Source organism: Rana temporaria, chromosome 4 (genome assembly GCF_905171775.1).
Source record: "Rana temporaria chromosome 4, aRanTem1.1, whole genome shotgun sequence".
NCBI lineage: Eukaryota > Metazoa > Chordata > Amphibia > Anura > Ranidae > Rana > Rana temporaria.
In genome coordinates, this window is record NC_053492.1 from 299,804,946 (window position 1) to 299,829,425 (window position 24,480).

At 41.0% G+C, this 24,480-nt stretch overlaps 1 protein-coding gene across 6 annotated transcripts in view; it reads right to left on the bottom strand.

Moving 5' to 3' along the window:
• Nucleotides 1–24,480, bottom strand: part of NHSL1 (NHS like 1) — a 286,410-nt gene that overhangs the window by 34,175 nt on the left and 227,755 nt on the right. For 5 of the 6 annotated variants that reach the window (XM_040350522.1, XM_040350526.1, XM_040350524.1 and 2 more), the window contains exons 2-3: nucleotides 15,912–16,064; nucleotides 2,945–3,072 (exon numbers count right to left, since the gene is read on the bottom strand). In XM_040350522.1, the coding sequence (XP_040206456.1) occupies nucleotides 2,945–3,072; nucleotides 15,912–16,064 (281 nt within the window). Of the gene's footprint in view, nucleotides 1–2,944; nucleotides 3,073–15,911; nucleotides 16,065–22,595; nucleotides 23,349–24,480 lie in introns of those variants that run through there. The other variant, XM_040350527.1, reaches the window with a different exon arrangement.

Below are 24,480 nucleotides of genomic sequence, written 5' to 3' on the forward strand. Positions count from 1 at the left end.
TCGGGGTCAAATATATGTAGACATGCACACAAGTGTGTTTTGTGCTTAAGGGTGCACACCTATGGGGTAGATTCATGCTATTGGGTTATTTTTAAATAAATACATTATTCTATTGTATACTAATGACAAGCACAGCAGCATTCCTAGAAAAGGTTTAAGACTGAACTAGGCTATAATATGCATAGGCATCATTAATTGATTGACTAACACCAGAGATTGCTTTTTGCTCTGTAATGTGATCCTGCAGCAGTGTATGCATTAGATAATATAATCCACAACCAATCAGAATCTTCCTTTCATATGTTATGCTACACCAAAATAATGAAAGGACGGATCTGTTTTTTTTTTGTTTTGTTTTTTCAGATTTTTTCATTAATGAAATTCATATTGTTAAAGAATATAGCTATGTTTTGCAACATGATGTATTCTTATTAAGGCAACAATGAGAAATATAAATATTTTAGAGGTTGTAGTAAAGTTTACCAACTACAGAGGAGAGAACTGCAGGGCCATAGACTATTGCATAGGCCACAGGCCTCTTTACTGCTCTTCAAATACAGGCAACATCACTGTGCTTCAACATAACTAATATATAATTTTTTATATATTTGTGGAATATTTTTCAGTACTTCGATCATTAATTACACCACAGGATCAAAAAAGCAGAGTAATATCACCAAACAGTGCTTTTAGGGTTAAAGGGCCACTAAACCTAAAATACAAGTTGTCATAGATAAAGACATTTCTAATAATGTCTTCAAATTTCAATGCATTGTGTGATTCAATTAGAAGAAAATTAATGGAGCATTGGGTTTTGATTAATAAAGTATTATTCAATGGTGTGAACTATTTTGTGCCAAATGACTGAATTTAAAGGACAGCTGTATAAGTTATTATGGGATTATGACTCCTTCCCCTCAGGCTCGGAAAGAGATGGTCATTTTAGTTAAGCATGTAAGTACAATTTCTGCTATAAATTATATCAGAATTACTACAAATGACCACTATGGGGCCTATTTCTAACGAGTGGCGCTGAAATGTATAAGTCACTTTTTTAAGCCTGTAGGCTAGCAATACCTAACGATGAACTGGCATGCTGTAAAAGATTGAGCTAATCCTTGAAAACTCAGATGGGAGAATATTCCACTAATTTATAGTCCATGCCAATGCATTGGAACTATGGTATGTACTTTTTAACTATACTTGGATCAATGCCATATTTACCGTATTTTGGGATTAGTGGCCCCTTACATTGGTTTAAATTTGAGTGTAAATTATAAAAAAAAAAAATATGAAAGCACTGTAGATTTTCTAATTCTACGGCCCTTAAACCCATCTGGCTAGGTGTGTCTAAGCTACTGCCTCTGTACCTTAATGTTCCAGGGCACCAAGCAACAGCATACACTATGGCAAGATTGACAGATGCATCCTAACACATTAGACTGTGTGAAGAAGAGAGAGAATGTAAAAGCATGCCACAGACAATAGTTAATGAAATAAGCTAAGCATCAAATGTTCAGGGTGTGTATACCAAAAATGTGTTCATATTGGTTATTACGGATTGTGGTCAGAGACTGATTTAGGGCAGAATAGGGCCCTCATCCATTGAAAGTGACATTTATAAGGATTGTATGGCCTGCTCCAGCAAACGCCACCGTCTGCAAGTGCATTGTCCCTTGTGAAGTGACCAGCAGATGCAGAGCTTTGACCGATTAAGCTATGCCCCTGGTTTACTCCAAGAGCATAAAGAGCTCTGCCCCTGGTTGACACCAAGAGCATAACAAGCTCTGCCCCTGGTTTACTCCAAGAGTATGAAGGTTGTAGCTGGGTCCCATAGACATCATCATCACTAGACTTCAGCCTTGCTTGTCTTGTAGACGTTCTGGCTCAGGATGTCACTTTACAAAGCTTCTACTGCTATTATCCTTTATCAAACTGATTATGTTGTCTCACCTACAGCCGCCTCATCATAGGCAATACAACCACTTTCAGTTATGAACTAGAATGATGATGTTTACTTCATATTGGAAAATAGCTTCAGCCAGTGTAATTACAGATCAATACCAGAACTGGTACAGCTGTTGCTGTAGATCATGAAAATGTTAACACCAAAGAGAACCTGCACATGGTTCATTCTTTCTACGGTTAATTTAACTAATGGAGAAAATCCTGCTCAAAATGAAGCTTTAATGACAGAGATAACTATGTACAATGTCTACCAATCCCATCTGTCACCAGCCAGGAACTGAAAACAGCAGGATGACAGGCGGAAAAGCAGCGACAATAACACGGCAAAGGCACCTATCAGCATTTAGAATGCTTTCCATAAGCTCGTCTGCCTGTTAATTTCTTACCCAAATCTCTTCTATCCTCCCATCACACCATCCCCCAGCCCTCATTTATCAGCTATACAGCTTGGTAAGATGAGTTCTGGAAAAAGCTGCGCACACAAAGCAGGTGTTTCAATATATTCAGATGTGCATCATGAAAGCACTTCAAAGAATTCTTTAATGAAAATAAAGCCATCCTATGTAACCACTTCAAGATCAGGGATCAGTGAAATTCACAAAGGTCACGTCAGTCGATAAAATTACTACCTGCTACAGTTTTGGGTAGCAGATCGCTTTTTATTATTTCTTTAATGTCATGAACCACTTGTTTTAATCTACCAATGGGCTGTATTGGTTTGCATGTTGATAAAGTAGGGTCCAGGAAGACAATGTATTCAGACCAACCCTGCTGAACCGGACTACAGTGTTTTTATCCATTACCCTACTGGAGCGTTATATTGTTAATGTAATATGTATCTCCACTAAATTAGCCTTGTGTTCCATGTGCTAATTATGAATAAAACTATATTGGTGGATCTAACCAGGGATATGTATGTTTCACTGAGCATTTCATTAGTGGATAAATGGTGCAAAAAAATCATTGACTGGGATACCTTTCGACTGTATTCTTCATCATCTTCTGGATAACTTGTGCAAACCATGCTTGGAGAGGAGGAGAATGTTGGTCCTTGGGAATAGTACTGGGAGCTGCGATAGCCATCCCTTCGAAGCTTGTCACATTCTGCTCAAAGAGGTACAAGGAAACATAGGGTTACCAACATGGTCATTGCATACCACAGAATAATTATCTTTAGTAGATCTTCTAAGGGTCACCAAGAAATGTTATTATATGAAAAGTTTGCAAACTGAGGTATGACACTTAATGCATTCAAAAGAATAATACTCCACCGATTGTGGAAGAGAGTTTCACATCCTTCCCACACTGACAGTGAAAAACCCCCAACGCAGGTTAAAGGTTAAACTCCATTCTTCTACATCTGGCTCTCACCCTCCTCTCTCACTCCGTTGCCACTTGTAAAACACAGAATCCTTCTGTGTTTACAAGGGACATCTTCGCTCTCAGTGGCTCCTGGAACTAACAGATCACTGCACACACTCATGGTTGGGACATAGCTCCATAATCTGAGAGAGAGAACAATCTCCTTGCAATTTGAGGCAGAACTGCCTACAAAGGGAGGTATAAGCCAGGCCAGGTAGGAGAGAGAGATGCAAGGAAACGTTGTTGTAGGGCGCAGGATGGGGTGTGTGGGGCTACACACTGTGCGAGCTGAAATGGGGGTGTCATTAACAATGTATTGACACTCCCCAGCAATTCACATATGGCAGTGTGAACTGCCGTGCGAGTCGGGTGCGATGCGGGAATCCGCAGGGTTCCAGCATCGCACTAGTGTGAACCCAGCTTATAGTATATTTCTACATTCTGGTCAATATATACAGCACATACAGTTACGTTCAGTATATATGTGTTATCGTGCCGACATTAAATAAGCCTATATATGTTTTAGTACATCTTAAATGTATTTTAAAGCTGTCATCTTCAATGAGACATAATACACATCTTTTTTCACTGTCCAACAAATTGGCATCCCTAAGACGGAAACTCTCCCTGCAAAACGCATAACATGTACTAGATGTTATGTCTGAACCATTTCTGAATGGTTGGTAAATCAAAGCCATAGAGAGGACGTTTGACCTGAACTGTGTGTGACAGATGCATCTGAATTTAATTTTATATATCTGTAAAAGCACACTAAACCCCTTATTCAATTCAATCCAGATCATTATGTCATCACATCTGTCTGAAGTAACTGAACTGGACCCTTTATGAATGGGCTTATTGTACAAATATCCAGTACTTGTATTTCCCATTGACCTATTCATAAAGATCACAGTAAGTGATACTGAATTTAAGTATACGGGTTCATGTAAGCTCACTTTTCACAAACTATGCTTGTTTTTAGCCCTGAATAATATCCTATGTGCTTAGTCACTCGGTTTCCGGCCTTTTGTAATCCAGACTTCCTCCATGCCCTGGAAAAAGTTAAGTAGTGTAATTTGTTTTCTATCAGTTGTAGGTACTAAGCTTTCCAAAGCATGCAGGTGGGCTAAGTCATGAGGTGGTTTACAATGTCACAATTGCTTGTGGATACTCCATAAATTCCTGGCCCTCTGCGGAAGTACACCTTGAGGGGATAATTGTGCTGGCATGACACAAACACCCAATGTATACAAAATAAAAGATTACAAAAAAAATCTTCTTCCCTGTTTACAATGACAGAAGACCATCATTTTAAAATTCAGTGAGTGCTGTAGGTGTAGATATTTTTTTTTCCGAGCAGGTAGGTGACAGTTATTACGTATTTTTTGCTATTTAGCATTCTATTAATTCATAATAAAATGCAATAAATGGGTTCTATTAACAAACTCCATGCAGATAAGATTTCTGGAGGGAAATAAACACCGAAACCAGTGCTACAGGATTGTTACCCCCTTAGTCAGAATGGAGATTGCTCTTTGTTTTACTAAATAGTTTTGTCTATAGGAAATTCTAAGTTGCTCAACAAAATACTGCTGTGAAGCAGCATTCCTATTAATTCTTATCGAAATATGTTTTCCACTGTGATAGCATGTTATGCTTCTGTGTATACAAATCTTAAGGATTCTTGCTTACCACAAAATATCTCTCATTTGCAACGCATATCCCTCATGCAAAGATGTTCATGTTCCTGGGTGTTACACAGATTTGCATTGCAGATGTTGCTCTACAGATCTTACTCAGCAGACACACAGAAATCCAGAAGTTATTAGAAAGAACAGCTTGAGGGAACAGGGCAGCTGGAGTAGTATGCATGACGGGTTGGTTGGTCTTCATCATTTTACCGTGTACTTACATACAACATAAATTATGCCATTAATAGGTAAAATAGCATGTGCTTGGCTTTGTTCTTTTGGGCACAGACTGTACATATAAGGGTTGATATAATAAAACTGGATGCACCAATACCATTTTTTTTACACAGAGTACGAGTAAGGCCTCGTACAGACGAGCGGACAGTCCGATGAAAACAGTCCGCCAGACCGTTTTCATCGGACATGTCCGCTCGGAGATTTCGGTCTGATGGCTGTACACACCATCAAACCGAAATCCCCGCGGACAGACAGCGCGGTGACGTGGCGGTGACGTTGACGCCGCCACGTCACCAAACCAGGAAGTAAAATACTTCCACGCATTCGTCGAATCCATTCGACGCATGCGGGAGATTTCTGTCCGCTGGTTAGGTGTATTAACCAGCGGACATGTCCGCCGGACAGCTTTCCAGCGGACATGTTTCTTAGCATGCTAAGAAACATTTGTCCGCTGGAAATCTGTCCGCTAGCCTGTACACACGATCGGATCTGTCCCCTGAAACTGGTCCGCGGACATGTCCGGTCGTGTGTACGAGGCCTTAGAGCTAGATGAGAGGAGGAGGCGAGGATGGCACCCGCCAGAGAAGACAGCCAGCTGGAGGGAAAAAGGAGATGTCACTTCCGCTATTGGTTTTCGGGCATCGGAGCATTTGTGCAAGTACAGATACTCGCGCAAATGCTTAGCATCGGCAGCGATACTGGTATCCCTGCAACCCTACTGGAAGGTGCAAAATCTGGTGCAGCTGTGCCTGGTAACCAATCAGCTTCTAACTTCAGCTTGTTAAGCTTTGACAAAACAAAAAAACTAGAAGCTGATTGGTTTCTAGTCACCAGATTCTGCACTTTCTAGTTCTAGTAAACTAACCCCATTGTGGTGCCTATACGTGCACCCACAAAGGAGAACAATGAGGAATCAGAAAAAGAAAATTCAATGTAATTCAATAGATTTTTGCTTCTTGTGTTGTAATACCATAAAGTACACAGGTGCTGCATAAGCATATCGGTTTTGGTTATTTTTATCATTCAGTGCCATAGAAATATTGGTTTTGAGCAGTTAGTTTCGGCATGCAAAAGATATACACATGGAGAGACCTTACAGCCTATGCATTCATTAATTAGCTGTTCCAGTGACCCCATTTATCCAATGAGGATATATCCAGGAGGGCCACAGTCTACATTTCCCCACCAGTGTGACGCCATTGCCAGGGAATACATCAACCTGTAGGCCCCAGCCAGGTCCTGCACTGTAACTCTATAACACAGAGGAGACCCCTTGAACTTTGGTGACAAGATCACTGTGGCTGACATTACCTCTTGCTCAGCTTAGGTTGTCATCAGGAACATTCACAGAAACATGAGACCAGAGACCACCCAGCCTTGACAAAGCCCCTTTTCTGTTGGCAGTCACAGTGATCTGAGAGGTGGTGGTGGGGGGGGGGGGCACATTCAGCATTACATTACACCTTGCATTACATTGGTGGTAACTATCAACTTGCAAGTCTGAGTTGATATTTGCATGGAACAAATGGTGCCTATTACTCAATGGGAGGAAAAAAAAGATCCAACATCACTGGCAAGCTGTATTGTAATACAAAGCCATGCTTTTACAAAACCTTGCTTGAATTGGCCACAGGTGCACTCAGTGTTGTACACTGTTCTCTGTTAATAGATTGGGTGCGAACTTTGCCGATAGACAACCTACCTGCTGAAGTATGGAAGCTGTCATTTTTCTAAAAATGTTTGTTTCCTGGCTGGTATGAGGACCCATACATTATGGGGCACTATCCTAGAACAAGTAAGCAGTTCATGAAAGTCCGAAAGCTTTTTCTCTATACATGTTCTAGGCCAGTGAGTCAAACTACCGAAGCCAGGAGACCAGCAATTTTTAGAAGGAGAGGTGTGGCAGCCTACATGTTTCTCTGGTTTCAGCTTTTCTGGGCAGTTGTAAGTAGACAGTGTTTTTATAAGTATCCCTTACTGTGAGGTAAACATTCTTGACCTTCCTCCCTGATTATCATAGTGGGGGACAGATTTTTACAAGGGTCAGTGTAATATCAGGCTTGACTTTTCTTCTTGCACATACTGATGTCATTCACCAGCAGAGAATACACTATAATGACAAGCTGGTGCCTCCTAATGTTTAAAGTCAGCTGGCAGAGTCATAAAACTAGATTGGAAAAAAATGTAACCATGTCATTATGGGGGGGGGGGGGGGGAGTTTAACTAAAACTGTAAAGCACGCGCCGTCCGTGGAATTTCCCAGTGTGCATTGCTCCAAAGTACGCCACAAGGACAACATTGGTTTCGACGTGAACGTAAATGACATCCAGCCCCATTCACGGACGACTTACGCAAACAACGTAAATTTTTCAAATTCCGTTGCGGGAACGACGCCCATACTTAACATTGGTACGCTGCATATACGCCTCATATAGCAGGGGTAACTTTACGCCAGGAAAAGCCTAACGTAAATGGCGTAACTGTACTGTGTAGGCCGGGCGTACGTTAGTGAATTTGCGTATCTAGCTGATTTACATATTCTAGGCATAAATCAGCGTACACGCCCCTAGCGGCCAGCGTAAATATGCAGTTAAGATCCGACGGCGTAAGAGACTTAGGCCGGTCGGATCTAATAGAAATCTATGCGTAACTGATTCTATGAATCAGGCGCATAGATACGACCGGCCAGACTCAGAGATACGACGGCGTATCAGGAGATACACCGTCGTATCTCCTTTGTGAATCTACCCCTTCATTTTACACCTTCTGAGGAGGATGTTCATTTTTTTCAGGCCCATCTAAAAAGCAGCTCCTTAAGCCTACCATAGACATTGCAAATTTGAACCAAGTTGATCGATCAAGCAACTTGGTTACATCCAGCCTGCCGGATTTTGGCTTCACCCACCCTCCCACTGGGTGAACACTCGTAGTTGCAGGAAAGAAATTTGCTCCAGCTTTGGCCGGCCTAAGTAGACTATCTCATAACCTCTTGTCCCCCTACTATTTTTGAAGCCTAGAAAGACAAATGTATGTTTATTTAAAAGTCTAGGCCATTGGAGGGTAGGTCCACTAACTTTATCAATGTGGTGCATTCATCGCTATCAATAAATGCAGCTATTCATATATGTTTGTGCTACTCTACCACCACTGTAGCTAAATATTAACATTAAAATATAGGCACTGCATGGACAGTCTGCAGTCATAGATTCTGCACTTTCATGAAAAATTTCAAGATCTTGGAAATCACATGGAGACTTCATATACAAGGTTGACATCCCCACTAAGACCATGCATAGCACACAGTGCAAATTTCTTTCCTGAAAACATGGGTTGCAGGAAAGAAATTTGCATAATTCCCCCATCAACACACAGTGCTGACAGGGGAATCCCTGCTGCCGAGCAATTGTCTGCTCCCGGTGGGGGAAGCCGTCCCTGCCAGGAGAAGACCGTGATAATCTCTAGTGGCTATAGCAGCAGCTAGATATAATCGTAAGAGAATCCAGTAAGCTGGTTACGCCCAAGTTGATCGATTGATGGCTGGTCTAAGACTGCATCGGCACTGTATTATACGTTACTTGGGATATAGGGTACTATGATGGACATTCCATATCTTGCCATTAGAAAATTAATAAATACAATTTTACAAAAAATCATGGCCATTACAAGTTGAAATCATCCCCTCTGGCCTCTAACAGGAACACTATACAACCCCTGGCAAAAAGTATGCAATCACCACTCTTGGAATATGTTTATTCAATTGTTTAATTGTGTAGAAAAAAAACTACCGTATTTATCGGCGTATAACGCGCACTTTTTTCCCCTTAAAGTCAGGGGGAAATCGTAGGTGTGCGATATACGCCGATCCCCGCTGTCTCTGTGTCTCTGAGCGCTGCAGCTTCACTGCCCGGTTCCTTACTGTGCATGCGCGAGTCGTGCTGCGGTGTTCCACTGGTCTCTGTTGTGTTCTGGGAGCCAAGTGTTTCCCAGAACACACAGGGGGGTGACGCGGAGGGGCCGGACTCCCGCTGGAGTCTATACCAGAAAGTGGTGCAAACACCTGTTTTATACAGGTATCTGCACCCCCTCCCCCCTGAAAGGTGTCAAATGTGACACCGGAGGGGGGGAGGGTTCCGAAAAGCAGAGGTTCACTTTTGGGTGAACCTCCGCTTTAAACAATTGAATGAACATTTTCCAAGAGTGATTCCATACTTTTTGCCAGGGGTTGTATAAGACTTAACCTTAGTGAGAACTATTCAGTAAATGGTCAGTTTATAAACTACACTCCAAACTGCCAGTACCACATTACAGAGGCCTGGAGCCAGAGAATGAAGCAATTCGGAGGAGGATAGCATGTCTGGGCAGGTGTGGTGGATTTCTTTAAGGGGTATATAAAGCAATAAAACCTTTTACAATAACTCATTAGGTCATGCTTTGTGGCATGAGGCAGTCATTCCCACGCACACAAACTCCATGCCTACATACAAATGACAAAGGCCGCATGAGGTGAATATATTGTCCCTTTATGGGAAAGCTAAAACTCTTAACATAAAGACAGTTCAAAGACAACATGACATTTTGTGTTATTGTAAAAACAAGGAATCGTTTTCACATGGCTGGAGAATGAGATGAGCCTGCTTTCATGTTTGCACCTGTAAATGCCAAGGGTTTGGTAATTCTATCCCTCAGCTCCTGGCCTCCGTGTTATCGGTGGAAGTCTTCATCTGTTTATAGAGGAAGTAAAGTCTTTCTCAATTGTACCTTCAGGTAAGCCTACAAAAAGGCTTACCTGTAGGTACTGTAAATATCTCCCAAACTTGCACAGTTTAGGAGATATTTACTATATATGCTGCCGCCGTCATTGGCGCATGCGCTCTAAAGGAACGACCTGCTCGTGCCGTTTCTTCAGTGCCTGTGCCGTGACTGGCCAAATGTGTGGGAGTGACGTAATTGCGACTCCGGCCAATCACAGCGCCAGAGCCAGCAAACCCATACTCGCTCATTATACCTTTTTCTTGCAGTTTTTTTTTTGGGGGGGGCGGGGTTAGGACGTTTACAACCTCTTTAAAGAAAGAGACGTTTTAAATACTTTAGTAGTGGGCAACAATCAAAGGGCAAATAGTGCACCCAATGGCTTCTTTGGGTATGTTTACATTGTTTTCACCCAATGAAAACATGTCCTTGAGTTAATCATATTGCACAAAAATGTCCGCCGGAAAACTGTCCGATAGGCCGTACACACGACCGGATCTGTCTGCTGGAACTGATCCGCGGACAAATCCGGTCATGTGTACGGGGACTTACAGATACATTTACAATATATTTAACAGCCAATATATAAAATGCGTTCATTTTGGCAAGGCAACTTTAGTTCTCAGTCATGTGACCCAGATCTTCGGCACAGGTTCCAAACAGATAGTTATATATACAGTGGCAAGGAATTATGTGAACACCTTGGGATTAACTTTTTTTTCTGCAGTAAGGGCCATTTCACACCAGAACGCAGTGCAGGAAACCCGAGTTCCTTGCGTGTCTCTCGCATTACGTTCAAAATGCACTACACTTGCGTCCTGCAGCGGATGTCAGTGTTAACTTAAGGAAACCCCAAGCGCAGGTCACAAACGCAGTAGTACCATGCAATCGGGTTGCTGTGTGATTTACAAAATGACTGCATGCACTACTTATGATGTGGTTTGGCACAATTTCAACCCATTCAAATGAATGGGCTAAAATGGCGCTGCACCTGGTTCGCATGTGTATTGCACAGGATCGCACAGAGTGTTCCTGTGCGATTCATGGTGTGAACCCATAGTTGCACTTGCAGTGTATTAGCCTTTAGTAAATGAACTCCATTGTGTTTGCCTACTGTTGTGACCTAGATGAGGATCAGATCACATTTCATGGTAAATTACTGCATAAAACCAGTAAATTCCAAGGTGTTCACATACTTTTTCTTGCCACTGTATATTTATGTTTGTGTGGTCATATCTTTTGAGATCCAGGTTAGATCAGGTTCCTGGTGCATAGCAGCGCAATGCTGGCAATCTTCCTATCTTTATAACAATAACCGAAGGCAAGCCATTGTGAATTTTCTTTCTATCTCGTTTGACAATATATTCGCCACCTGCCCAGTGAAAAGATAATTTTTTTTCTCACGGGGAACAGAAAAATGAAATGATCAGTCATGGAGATTTTATAGCATGCGACCAATGTTCAGCTTAGAGCTGGTTGCTATGATTAATGGGATTGATGCTCAAAAGGATGCATCCACCATGAAAATGAAGTACCATGTGGGCAGATTTTTTTTTGTTTCAACGCCATCTTCAAAATGAACACAAAGCAAAGCCAAAATGTTGGGCAATTCCAACTAAGGAACAAAAATCATCAACAGAGGTTTTCTAATAAGAAAACAGCACATCAATTTTTTTTTATGCTTGGAGTCAATTTACTAATGCTGGAGAGTGCAAAATCTGGTGCAGCTCTGCATAGAAACGAATCAGCTTCCAGGTTCTATTGCCAAAGCTTAATTGAACAAGATAAAGTTAGAAGATGATTGGCTACCATGCACAACTGCACCAGATATTGCACACTCCGGTTTTAGTAAATCAACTCCACTGAGTCTCCATATCAGCCCTTTATTAATGAGAAGCATAAAGCCAGCCATACACGGTTCGAATTTCGAAAGAATTTTCTTTCGAAAATCGTATCAAAGAATTTTTGTATGAATTTCGCACCGTTATTGGGCTGCAGCAACAGCCGATTTTCATACGGCAATCAAATTTGAGGAGTCGAACATGTTGGAATTTTTTTGAAAAACAAACGATTTTCTAATCAATAATGGGAGAACCGTTGCGAGAAATGTAATAGAAAAAAAAATGCGCATGTGCAAAAAAAGAAAATTCACAGAGAGAAAAGAATATTCCCGGCCACGAAAATTATTTTCTGTAGCAACATGAAGGCTTGGTCGGCCGAATCTCGAAAATCAATGGTGGCATCATCGGATCACAAAAAAAAATTACTTTTTGATTTTGAAAATAAAATTTGTTCGAAATTCAACCGTGTATGGCCTGCTTAACTGACCAACAGCGAGGCTCAGCTAGTAAGGGGGATGGGAAGAAGCTTAACTTCTACTGGATAAATCACAATTTACACCACCGACTGTATCTCCAGAGCTTTTGATCCTTGATCGACTGGACATGGTTTTAACTTACATAGCCTCCAAAAATTTATTATTATTATTTTTTTTTTCAAATCTTTTTTTTTATATAAGAAAGAAAGGCAGTTTCCATTAGAACATACATAGCAAATATGTCCACCCATCAAGGTTACTGATATATATATATATATCAATAGGACCAGGGCTTTTTTTCAGGGGGCACTTGGTGGAACTCAGTTCCACCACCTCTGGCTCAGAACCTTTGGTGCCTGCTCACCACAATCACTTGTAAACACAGAAGTGTGATTTCTGTGTTTACAAGTGACAGCTCTGCACTCTGTATGTAATGCGATCCTGGTATTTAATGCCCCTTTAAGACCCTCCTACTGTTTTCGTAAAATCTGACTGACCGCACCCACTATTTGATGTGATTAGGAGGGTGTGTGTAGGGGGAGGGGTTTTGTGGGGCCGTGGTTAAGTTTTTAGGCACCTAAAGCTCTGAATAGGACAATAAAAAAGTTACCCCGTCCCAATAAAGGAAATGGAGAGAGAGACCCAAGAGGGGGAAAAAAAAATCCTGAAGCCTCGTACACACGACCGAGGAACTCGACGGGCGAAACACATCGTTTTCCTCGTCGAGTTCCTTGTTAGGCTGTCGAGGAACTCGACAAGGCAAGTTTCTCCATTCCCGTCAAGGAAATAGAGAACTTGCTCTCTTTTTGGCTCGTTGAGTTTCTCAACAGTTTCCTTGACGAAAATGTACACACGACCGGTTTCCTCGGCAAAAAAATATCTCCCAGCAAGTTTCTTACGAGGCCTGAGAGATCAGGACAAACATGCATTTTTTAATCACATGCTAAACTTGAGTTTACCAAGCCTGTGGCATGTTTATTTTAAACATGCCACTATACTATACTATTATTATATTATCACCTGTAGGATTGGTGTAAAATCTATGTGGTCGCAGCAGTACATCTACTTTACAGACAAGTGCCCTATACAATATAACCATATGGGCATATTTCACAGATCAGACAGGATTTTCCCAATCAATACAATTTTGATGATGACAGATTTAAAAAATGTGGGAAGACAAAGGGCTTCTCTGCAACCTGACTGTGACCCCTCAATCTCAAAGAGAACACCCTATTACAATCCAATCCAACGTTGGTCACAGCAGTTCACCCAGTCATACATTACAGACAAATGTCTGCTACAGGTAAGCTGACTATGTGATAACGTGGACACATTTGATGGATCAGACTGGATTTTCCAAAGCAGCACGTTTCCATTTTGACAGATTTTAAACATGTGGGAAAAACCAAAGGGCATCTGTGCAAACCCGACTGACCCCTCCATCTCACAAAGAACGCCCGGTTACCTTCCAACCCACCAATGAAATGTGAGATTAGTAATAAGACAACATAAGCTCTTAAGAAGGATTAGAATCCACAGTGCTGAGGCAAGACATATAAACCTACAGAGTAGTTAGATATTCAGTATAATCAGTGACAGCTATACATGTATCTTTCTTTACATTAATTACCTTGATTAATTGGGATTTGACCTAAACCTAGAGTGGCATTCTACAGTGATCTCCAGTAATAAGTTATAAAAAGAAAAATCTTTTGGAAGGTGTCTTAATCTTGACATTGACATTTACTAAATGTTATCTGGTCAGCAGTTTCCTGGCGTTCATTGTGTAATCCCAGTTTTAAAGCATAACTTTATCATTCTGGTAAATTTGATATTAAGCAAAGAATGCAATAGTATGTAAACAGCATATCTGTTTCATTATGCCTGTAAAGCTTTTGAGAAATCTATGGTCTCCAGTGAAAAATATAATGTGCCATAGAATTCTGTCTATGAGTGTCAGATATTACTGTCTTTACTAGTAAGTGCTTGAGGTGATTGTAGCCGTATTAGTGCACTTACAGGAAAAGGATAATTGAAGCGCTAGGAACTGTGGCCAGAGCAGGAGCACCTCTAGCAGGGGATATGATGTGGGTTACACAGTGTGTAAATGGCAATGAGCCACAGTATAAGGGACTATGGGATATAATGGTCTATTAGTCCTGGGTAGTACCCACGGAGGGAACAGGCCCCTCGTCGCACACTTAAGTAGGCAGCCTGCTGGAGAGTAGAAGAGACTCTGTATATGTGGAAAGAGAAGTGTAACAGTCTAATTCCTTGTTTCCACTGAACGGAACGGTTCGGGTCAGTAGATTTGGAACGGTTTAGAAAGGACCGGTCTATTCTCGTGAGCGTTTCCACTGCAAATCGGACAGTCGGGACCATACAGGATTTAGAAAAAATGCCTAGCACGTTCACCAATCAGTGGAATGTATTGCATCTCTGAAGCGGGACCCAGAATGGTCCGGTACGGTACGGTTTTATGGCACACTTTCATAATGGAAACACCCAAAATAGCGTACTGAACCGAACCATACCGAACCGATCCGCTCAGTGGAAATGAGGCATAAGTGTAACAATAGTACAACCATCTTTATTTAAAGGTAATACACTCACTGGAAGGTAGAGAGTATAGGTAGAAGCCTGACGAAGGAGTATGCATGCTCCAAACGTGTGCACAGACACAGGCTTTGACGCACCAGATGGCATTGTGAGAGCTTCCCTCTGTGCCTCCTTCATCCAGCCCGGGACTCAGGAAACCACCAGTGCCGCTGGGAGTGATGACACAACGCTTCATTCACGGATCTCCGCACCTAGCACAGCTGTTAACCTTTGATGTGCCTATACTCTCCACCTTCCAGTGAGTGCATTACCTTTTGATAAAGACGGTTGTACCATAGCTACACGTAGATTGGCACTGCTCCTCTCTCCTTCTCTTTCCATATTAGTGCACTTGTGACAGAAACAATTGAATACTGTTCGTGATATTTTTTGGGGCATCTTCTCTTCTTCAAGGTCTCAGCAGTACTGCTAGGACCTTGAAGAAGGGGACATACTCTATTTATTTGCACTAACATACAATTTTTCAGGACAAGCATTCAGAGTATGTCCCCTTCTTCAAGGTCCTAGCAGTACTGCTAGGACCTTGAAGAAGGGGACATACTCTGAATGCTTGTCCTGAAAAATTGTATGTTAGTGCAAATAAATAAAGTATCATGGGCAGTACTCAATCATTTCTGTTTCTTAGTAAATGAAATATTCACCCAGCAATCGAGTATAGCATAAGATCTTGCTTCCTATATGTTGATGTGGGCTTTCGGGTTTACTCTGTACACTGTATGTTATATATCACTGTAGTGAACCTGTACTGTCGGTTTATGACAATAAAACTTTTTTAAAATAAATATTCACCCAGCTTTCCCATAGTAAAGATAATTCAGTGGGTCCAAATGATACTTGTAAAGTTATAAGGAAACAAGACAGTCTACAGTTACATTTAAGAAAAATGGAATGTACTGTCATTCAGAATTCTGCTCACATTAAGTAATGAGACCCTGATAAGCCACAGTTAATTGGTTACAACTTACCTCGCAGAACAGTTTTCAGGTTCACTTTGGCTTGCTTGTGCAAATCCTCTACACATGGCGGTCTGGATGAGGGAAGGAAGACATTTTCTTGTTGGTGCCAAGATGCCTTGTAGTGGACTGTCCACTTATTTTCTTCGTCTAAATTGGAAACAGCTGCAAAGAAGAAAAGAATGCTTTTATTAGTTATTGTTCGACTCTGGATAAATACTTCAACAAACTAGAAAGATTATTGATAAGGACTGGCAGAGATCTCCCTGAGAAGGATAGATTCTTCTAATGGACTGAAGCAGAGCTAGAGTGGTGAGCACCTTGAAGTAAGGGGGAAGGATTGGCCAAAGTTCTACAGAAACGTTTCCAATTTGGAAAATATCTGTGTGTGGTATTCAGATATCGAAAAAACATGCCATCACTTTGTAGGTGTACCCCTGAATGTCTCAATCCCGACTCAAGCATCACATCCATCCGTGGAATGAAGGTGAGATTGTTCAATTTATGAGAAATTTACAAGACACAATAATAATCTGCTATTGTGTACATATAAAGTTTCGGAGACTTTTTAGTTTTGTGCTATAACTTTAGGATGCCTAAAGATGATTTTTCATTTTCATGTCCCTAGTAAGAATTCAGCTTGATTAAACTGATAAATAAACCAACATCTGGTACTATTTCCTTTAAGCAGATGGCACATATGTCCACTGAGCTGTGGCAAAGATTTGGCCTTGGCATATGGGTAATTTTTAAACGAATGGCCCAGGTAAGCATTTCTGTTCCCTGCTTCAAGGTTACCATTCCATTATATTAGTGAAATGAATAACACAAAACAATATAATCAATATACTAAAATGTTTCCATTAACAATGGACAACTAAATAACAGCTTACAGGTAACAACATTTTTAGACTTTTTTTTATGGCAGTGCAGTAGCCCTTATCAATCAGATTTCAGTTTTCTGGAACCTGCTGAGTGAAATAGTAATTTTCATTGGATGCCATGGGTTAATCCTCTGTGCACGTTGTCTAATTAAAGTGTGTCTGTAGGTAAAATCATTGTTTTTTTTCCTTAATTTTCAGTATCGTGGGGAAGGGTTAGACCCTCTATAAGTTTTTTTTTTTTTTGCTCTCTGTGTCCCAATTGTGGCGATTTACTGCTTTTTTTGAACTGGTGACAATTGTCCTCTACAGTTTTCGATTTCCCATTTTTTTTTTTAGAGTTGTCTTCAAAACAAGAAGGGGAAAAGGGAGACATTTCCAATGGGGACAAGTGTCTAAGGCTGACCTTATATTCAACTGGGAAACTGCCCAGGATTCAAACTGTTAATGGGCAGGCTGAATGTACCAATTTGATAGATCGATCAACTTGGGTACAACCAGCATGCTGGATTTCTTGCTAAAGCCGCTAGTGATAATCACTGTCTTCTCCCAACCCCCCACCCCCCCCGGGAGCAGATAATTGCTTGGCAGGAGGGATTCCCCTGTCAGCACTGTCTGTGTTGATGGGGGAAACGTGCACATTTCTTTCCTGTAACCCATGGTTACAGGAAAGAAATTTGCACCACGTATGGCATGCCTAAGAGGGAACTTGCCCTCACTTTGGGAGATCTACTCTTAAGGTTAGTACACACTGCTAGTTTTTTTTCCGTTCAACCCAGAGGGATGGACGAAAAAAGGCTGACAGCTCTAATGTTAGCACAGCGATCTCCCCTGCTGTTCTATTGTGTTCTGACAGGGGGTCAGCCCCCCGCCAGAACACTCTGGTCAGGTTTCGCAGCTATTGGCTGAGAGCTCTGACGAGAAGTCAGTCAGCAGACCTCTTTTTGGTCATGCCCCTTCAACAGAAGCCGGACCGACTGCAACACACATGGGTCAAATGTCGGCCGGTTTCGTTTGAACCGGCCGATGCCGCCTGACATTTGGCCCATGTGTACAAAGCTTAAAGCTGTCCACTGATGATATGATTTTCTTTCCTGCAACCACAGGGAGGAATCCCTCCCATGGAGCTATTGTGTTCTTATGGTGGGGGGATCTGTCCCAGTGGTTATTGCTAGCAGCTATAGCCATTGGCAAGAATCGCATCTGGAAAATCTGACATGCTGGTTCCACCCAAGTCCATTGATAGATGGACTTGGGTACAATAAGCCTGCCCATACATGGTTAGAATGTTGGCTGGTCCCTGCAGAACCGGCAGAGATTCGAACCATCTATGGCCGGCTTTACTTTCTGCTGCATCTCTGGGAAGGGAAATTTCCCAAAGTGTATAAAGAAAGCGAAAAAGAAATGGGCAGAAGTTTTAACCCTTACATACTCTGTCCAAAATGTAAAAAATGTTTTGGCCCTTACATACATTTTAAATAGGCACAGTTGTTGCTTTAGTACTAGGATTTGATAGTGGAATTAAGGATACCCCCACAAATATCAACTTTTGTCTTATTAAATGGGCCTAATAAAGGTATCCTAAAAGCTGATGAACTGGTTAACTGGGAAGAAACTGGATAATTAATGCAATTACACACTAAAACCAAGATTAAAAGGATTAAGGGATGGAAGTGTGCCAGCATCCATTGCCTCCATTTCTAAAACCAATCCTCCCTCAGTCACAAAAACAACTTTGTTTTAACTTCATTTAGTACATAGTACATTGTCAATAGAACTTTAGCCTTCTGGAGTACTGTTCTGGTATAAAATGAAGTATGCACAGTTTCCTTGCCAACAAAGTAGCAAGCACATTATGCTATTATACAATAGAGAACAAAGATAGATTTTAAACTGAGCTGTCATGTACTGAAGGCTTAACATGTTCCCGCGACAGCTCCGTAAAGTGATCATACCAAATAATTTCTCAAAACCAACAATACCATCTGCTACAACATTCTCTCCAATAAGACAACTGATATGAAATGGGGGAAAAAGCATCACCCCGAAGGAAGGCTAGTTTTATTTGCTCATAAAATTGTCACCTCCTCTGGAGCCTAGGTAACAACACTAATATCCTTTCCACAAGCCATGCCTGAAATCTGCTACCATGGATATACAAAGCAATAAATGGAGCCACACCATCCCCTGGGACACGTGTCAGGTGCAGACAGCAAGTGGCAATATGTGCTAACATGTAGCCATATGGATACAAGGATAGAGGTTATCATATTGCATTACGTAAAGGACATCAGCATTGGACTGAATTAAATCGGCTGGAAAATAAAAAAAAGCTGTATCAGTGAACCAATGAGTTTGTTCATATGGAGACATGCACCCAACAAAGGATTTGCATTGTGTTTGTTTCAAGCTCCTCCATATTTTATGACATGGCTGAAAAGTTTTGCAACTCCATAATTGTTAAACTGGTTATAAAATGGAAACAAAAGTAAGTTCAAAGAGAAGAAGCTTTAATTGTTTATCATTAAAAGAGATAAAGGTTAATCATTAGGATACAGAAGCAAATTATCAATTAGCCAACAACAACAGAGGGATCAGCGTGGACAAAACTCTGACTACTAAAACCACAGGAGGGCTGAAGAGCCTCTGGATATTCACTACTTGTTTTATTCATGTTTATTATTCCTTTTACCTAAGAGACCCATAGTTAAGTGATAGGAAAGATTAACTGCAAAACAAATGTTTTTATAAAGAAAAATCCATTGAACAAACTCAAACACTTTAATGGTCCAAGGTGTATAGACTTGTGGTGCTGACCTTATCCTGAAAGAGAAATAATGATGGTGGTAAAAATCCAACCTGGGCGATGGACTTCTTAGTTCCGCCACTGGGTTCTGCAGAGATTACATATAGATGTAGGGCCAGATTCATGTACAGCTTACGCCGGCGTATCTATTGATAAGCCGCGTAAGTTACAAGATGCATCATCGTATCTATGCGCGGTATTCTTGAACGTAGATACGCCTGAAATCTGGTTTCAGCCGACCGACGTAAGTCTTAGTACGCCGTCGTATCTTGGGTGCATAGTTACGCTGGACGCTAGGGGCGCTTCCATAGATTTACGCGTAGAATATGTAAATGAGCTAGATACGCCGATTTGCGTTTAGGCCGTTTACGTTAGGCTTACGTCCGGTGTAAAGTTACCCCTGCTATATGAGGTGCAGCCAATGCAAAGTATGGACCTAGGAACAAGCGTATCTTTTTACGTTGTTTACGTAAGTCGTACGTGAATGGGGATGTGCGTAGGTTACGTTCACGTCACAGGCATTGAGCCGGTGTATCTTAGGGAGTAAATTCGAGGTGATACTGAGCATGCGCGCGCATGCGCCGTACGATCGGCGCTTCATTTGCATGGGGTCACGGCTCATTTTAATAAAACATGCCCACCTCTTACACATTTAAATTAGGCGGGCTTACGCCAGCCGATTTACGCTACGCCGCCGCAACTTACGGAGCAAGTGCTTTGTGAATACTGCACTTGCATGCCTTAGTTGCGGAGGCGTAGCGTAAATAATTTCGTAATTTCTAGATTTTATCAGACTAGTAGAGAAACCCTAGTATTGTATGCTGCTAGGTCGTATTGGTCAACATTTAAATTTACATTTAAATGTTTACCATTGTACTAAAGCTGAAATAAAAATGGGCAATTTTAATCATCATTAACATGTGCCCTTTATGTCTGGACAGGTTCATTGAGTAAATCCTTATGCCCTGTACACACGATCGGAATTTCCGATGAAAAAAGTCAGACGGAATTTTTTCATCGGATATTCCGACCGTGTGTGGATCCCATTGGACTTTTTTCGACAGAGTTTAAAACTAGGATTTTTTTCCATCGGAAAAAAATAAAACATGTTCTATTTCTAAACTCCGAAGAAAAAAGTCCGATGGAGCTCACACACAGTCAGAATATCTGATGGGATAAAATCAGATGGAATTTTCGTCGGAATTCCATTCAAGCTGTCTTGCATACACAATGTCAGACTAAATTCCGACCTTCCAAAACGTGGTGACGTAAAACACTACGACGAGCCGAGAAAAATGAAGTTCAATGCTTACGAGCATGCGTCGACTTGATTCTGAGCATGCATGTTTTTTTCTCCACACAGACGATCGGAATTTCCGATAGGATTTTTTCCATTGGAAAAAAATAAAACATGTTCTATCGGAAATTCCGATCGTCTGTGTGGAACTCTGACGGAGAAAAAAACATGGATGCTCAGAATCAAGTCGACGCATTCTCGGAAGCGTTAAACTTTATTTTTCTCGGCTCGTCATAGTGTTTTACGTCACCACATTTTGGACGGTCGGAATTTGGTCTGACAGTGTGTATGCAAGACAGCTTGAACGGAATTCCGGCAGAAAATTCTATTGGATATTATCCCATCAGAAAATTCCGATCGTGTGTACAGGGCATAAGGGATGGATATTTTTTGACCATCATAGGTGAAACGTTTAGACACAGCTGTGTCAGTAAACTACACCCCTATGTTTTGTAGCCTAAACATGTAAAGAGATCATTCCAGAGAAACAGCTATATATTCATCTATACGCTACTATAGAGGAAATGTAGCATGCGCTACTAACCAGAACCACAATGAGTACTTCCAGAGCCTGTGTAAGCATAAGCAAGGTTGCAGAGATATGTCAGTGTTGGCACAATGAAGCCAGTACACTAGACGCTCTCTTCAGGGTGGCTCCTACCCTTTGAATCCAAAGGTTAAAGTGCTTATCATCGCAGAAACGCCATGCACATCACTATGGCAACCTTTACCATTTACATTTGTGATTTCTATTGCTTAAAGCAATATTAAATTAAACAATTTAGGAGAACAATCTCTTAAAAATATTGCTAATTATTGCATTTTCTAAATTTTTAGAGCAATTAATGTTACATCAATGACAAGTCTCTTAGCAAGTGCATGCTCCTCTCTGTGTAAAGCTTTCAATAGCATGCTGCTCCCACTCTATTGTTCAATAACTTGTGCCTAGGCTAGCTCTCAAAACAGAGCTGGTGTAAGCTGCAGTACAAATCCGAATTCAACAAAGCTTTTCCTAGGCATGTTGAGAGGATCGGGGGAAAGCCTGCAAATTAATTACAGCTATTAGTTATCTGCACTGCAGAACCTACACAATTCTGTAGACGCTGAGAAAAAAAAAAAAAACATCCTCTATTATCAATGGATTAAACCACTACTCAATACTTTACATTGAATTCAGTAAAGGTCTGCAATATTCTATACAGAATAAACAATAGTACAAGACTTTGACCTTGATATTCACATGGGTAACTGTCAAAACTCTGTTCATCTAAAGCTCGGTATAAAAGAAACTATTATCCTATTCTACAACTATAGCAATGCCTATCCTAATAAACACATAAAAAAACATCTGCAACAGCAAACACAAAGAACTCAGAGCCAGAAAAGGTTTTTTTTTTCTTTTTCTTAGGAACTCTCCAGATTTCAAAAGAATAGCCATAACATTGTAAGTCGAAACAACAGAAACGTTAGCTCAAAGAGTTTAACAAAGGCATGTGCATCCTGGGAAAAAGACTGTACGCCAAGAAAGCGCAAGGTGGAGGAGTGCTTGTACGCAAACACATGACAGCGAAACCCTGCAGATCTGCATTGCCAAGCAGTAATTCATTCAACACAAAGTCTACTAATAGTATTAGGCTATGGCATGCTAGGCAATATCACATTTTTAAAAATCACAGAGTAATTGAGTATGCTGCATTTTCATAGCTACTTACTCTTCTTCTTAAAGAGGCTAATGAGAGATCTCAGCTTTGTATTGATAAACACCACCATTTCCAATGAGGTTCAGTTTCCAAGTTACAGGGCCATAGAAAACATGCAGGTTTGCTAAGGTCTGGTGTCCACAAGCGTCTTCTGATGATCAACTTCTTTCTTCTACAGTATAAAGATTCCTGCTAAGCCTTGACCCTGAAATCCCTCTTCCATAGTTTAATCTCCGAGCCAAAAGAGCAGATGCGGGGAGAAGATGCCTGGATGTGAGGATGTGACCCATGTACTAGCTCACTTCAGACTTTCTGCCTCGTTGCATCCTCACCGAAGACTTCTTTTTTTTCTGTCTTGTAGAAGATTGTCATTTCTCTTCCTCTTCCCCCACCTCCCTACCATCCCCAGATCTGCCTGTTTGCTCTATTCTGTGTTGAAGTTCCTAAGCTACAGTACAAGGCTCAGCACTCTGAAAGGGGCAGTATTGGCTTTCAGCTATTGTTATTCAAACGCCCCCACCTCCCTGAAACCCTGCCACCGAAACCAATGAGAAGCACTTCGCTTGGTGGGGCTGTTAAAAGATGATTTTTTTTTCTGTTTGTTTATGTCCACACTTACCTGGACACAAAGGTATTGTTTGCACTGCTTTTGTTTTTTTTGGCTGTTGTTGACAATCTATAGTTGGTGCACAATAGTCATGCAAGTTGAGCTAAGTAAACCTTATTTAAATACAATGGACTTTTAATTCATAATTCTCACTTTCAGACTCAAGAAAAGCAAAAAAAAAAAAAAGAAGGTAAGAGCCCTTCCCTATTTATTAACAGACGCCCCATTTAATTAACCAACATAAACTCTATCTCCATACAATGGTACAATCACCGAAATTATACAATGTTTATTAAACTTAAACTATATTAAATTTCCACTGTACCTTCTGGCTATATGATTCGGTCTTTTCCATCTCTTTGCGAAACAGAACGCGTTTGTAGGCGCTTATCTGTATTACAGTTATTAAAGTTGTCATAATAATACACTTTACAACACTTATTATTTTTTGGAATATTGACCCAAGGTGAAGCTGCATTTTTGAGGAATAAAAGAGCAAACTTAACAACTATTAAAAAAAAAAATCCCCATGTGCTCCGAGAAGAAGCTGATTCTTTATATGAGTTTGCTGGTAGCTGGGCTGCAATGCATGTGTCACTCAAACAGTTGGGAAGCAATGGATTCCCAGACAACGAGGGGGCACAAGGTCAACCAAGTACACCCATTGTGACAAGTGCAAGTTTCTTGGTGCATAGCTAGACATGGTGGGACAAGTGAGGCTTTTCTTTCTTTATCAAACACTTTCTATTTTGTGCTTTTCTAGATCTGAAAATGTTCTTCCTTAGATAGTTCCAATCTTTTCTACTACAAAGATTTCAAGAATATGCAACCGTGCCAGTAAATTTCAAACAATGTACAAGGGACAGGAAATGTGCATCGAAATCGCAAGTTATCATCTAAAGTTATAACATTTGATAGGTGAACATATCACGATAGAAAGTATTATTTTACAGGAAAAATTGGAGATGCTCAGAACATAATTCCAACAGAGGTAGAGAGTCAGACAACAGTGATAAATACGTTACGAAAAAAACATAGAACTATCCTCAAACAAAAATGGAAAAAAATTAAAAACCTCACTGTGCCTCACCGCGTCCATGTGCATACCTCACTTTGCCTCACTGTGCCCATGCCTCACTTTGCCTCACTGTGCCCATGCCTCACTGTGTCCTTGCCTCACTGTGCCCATGCCTCACTGTGCCCATGCCTCGCTGTGTCCATGACTAGACTGACGTTTAACATGGGAGTCTATGGAAGGGGTGCCAGGCTTTGAAAAATCCGTGCTCCCCA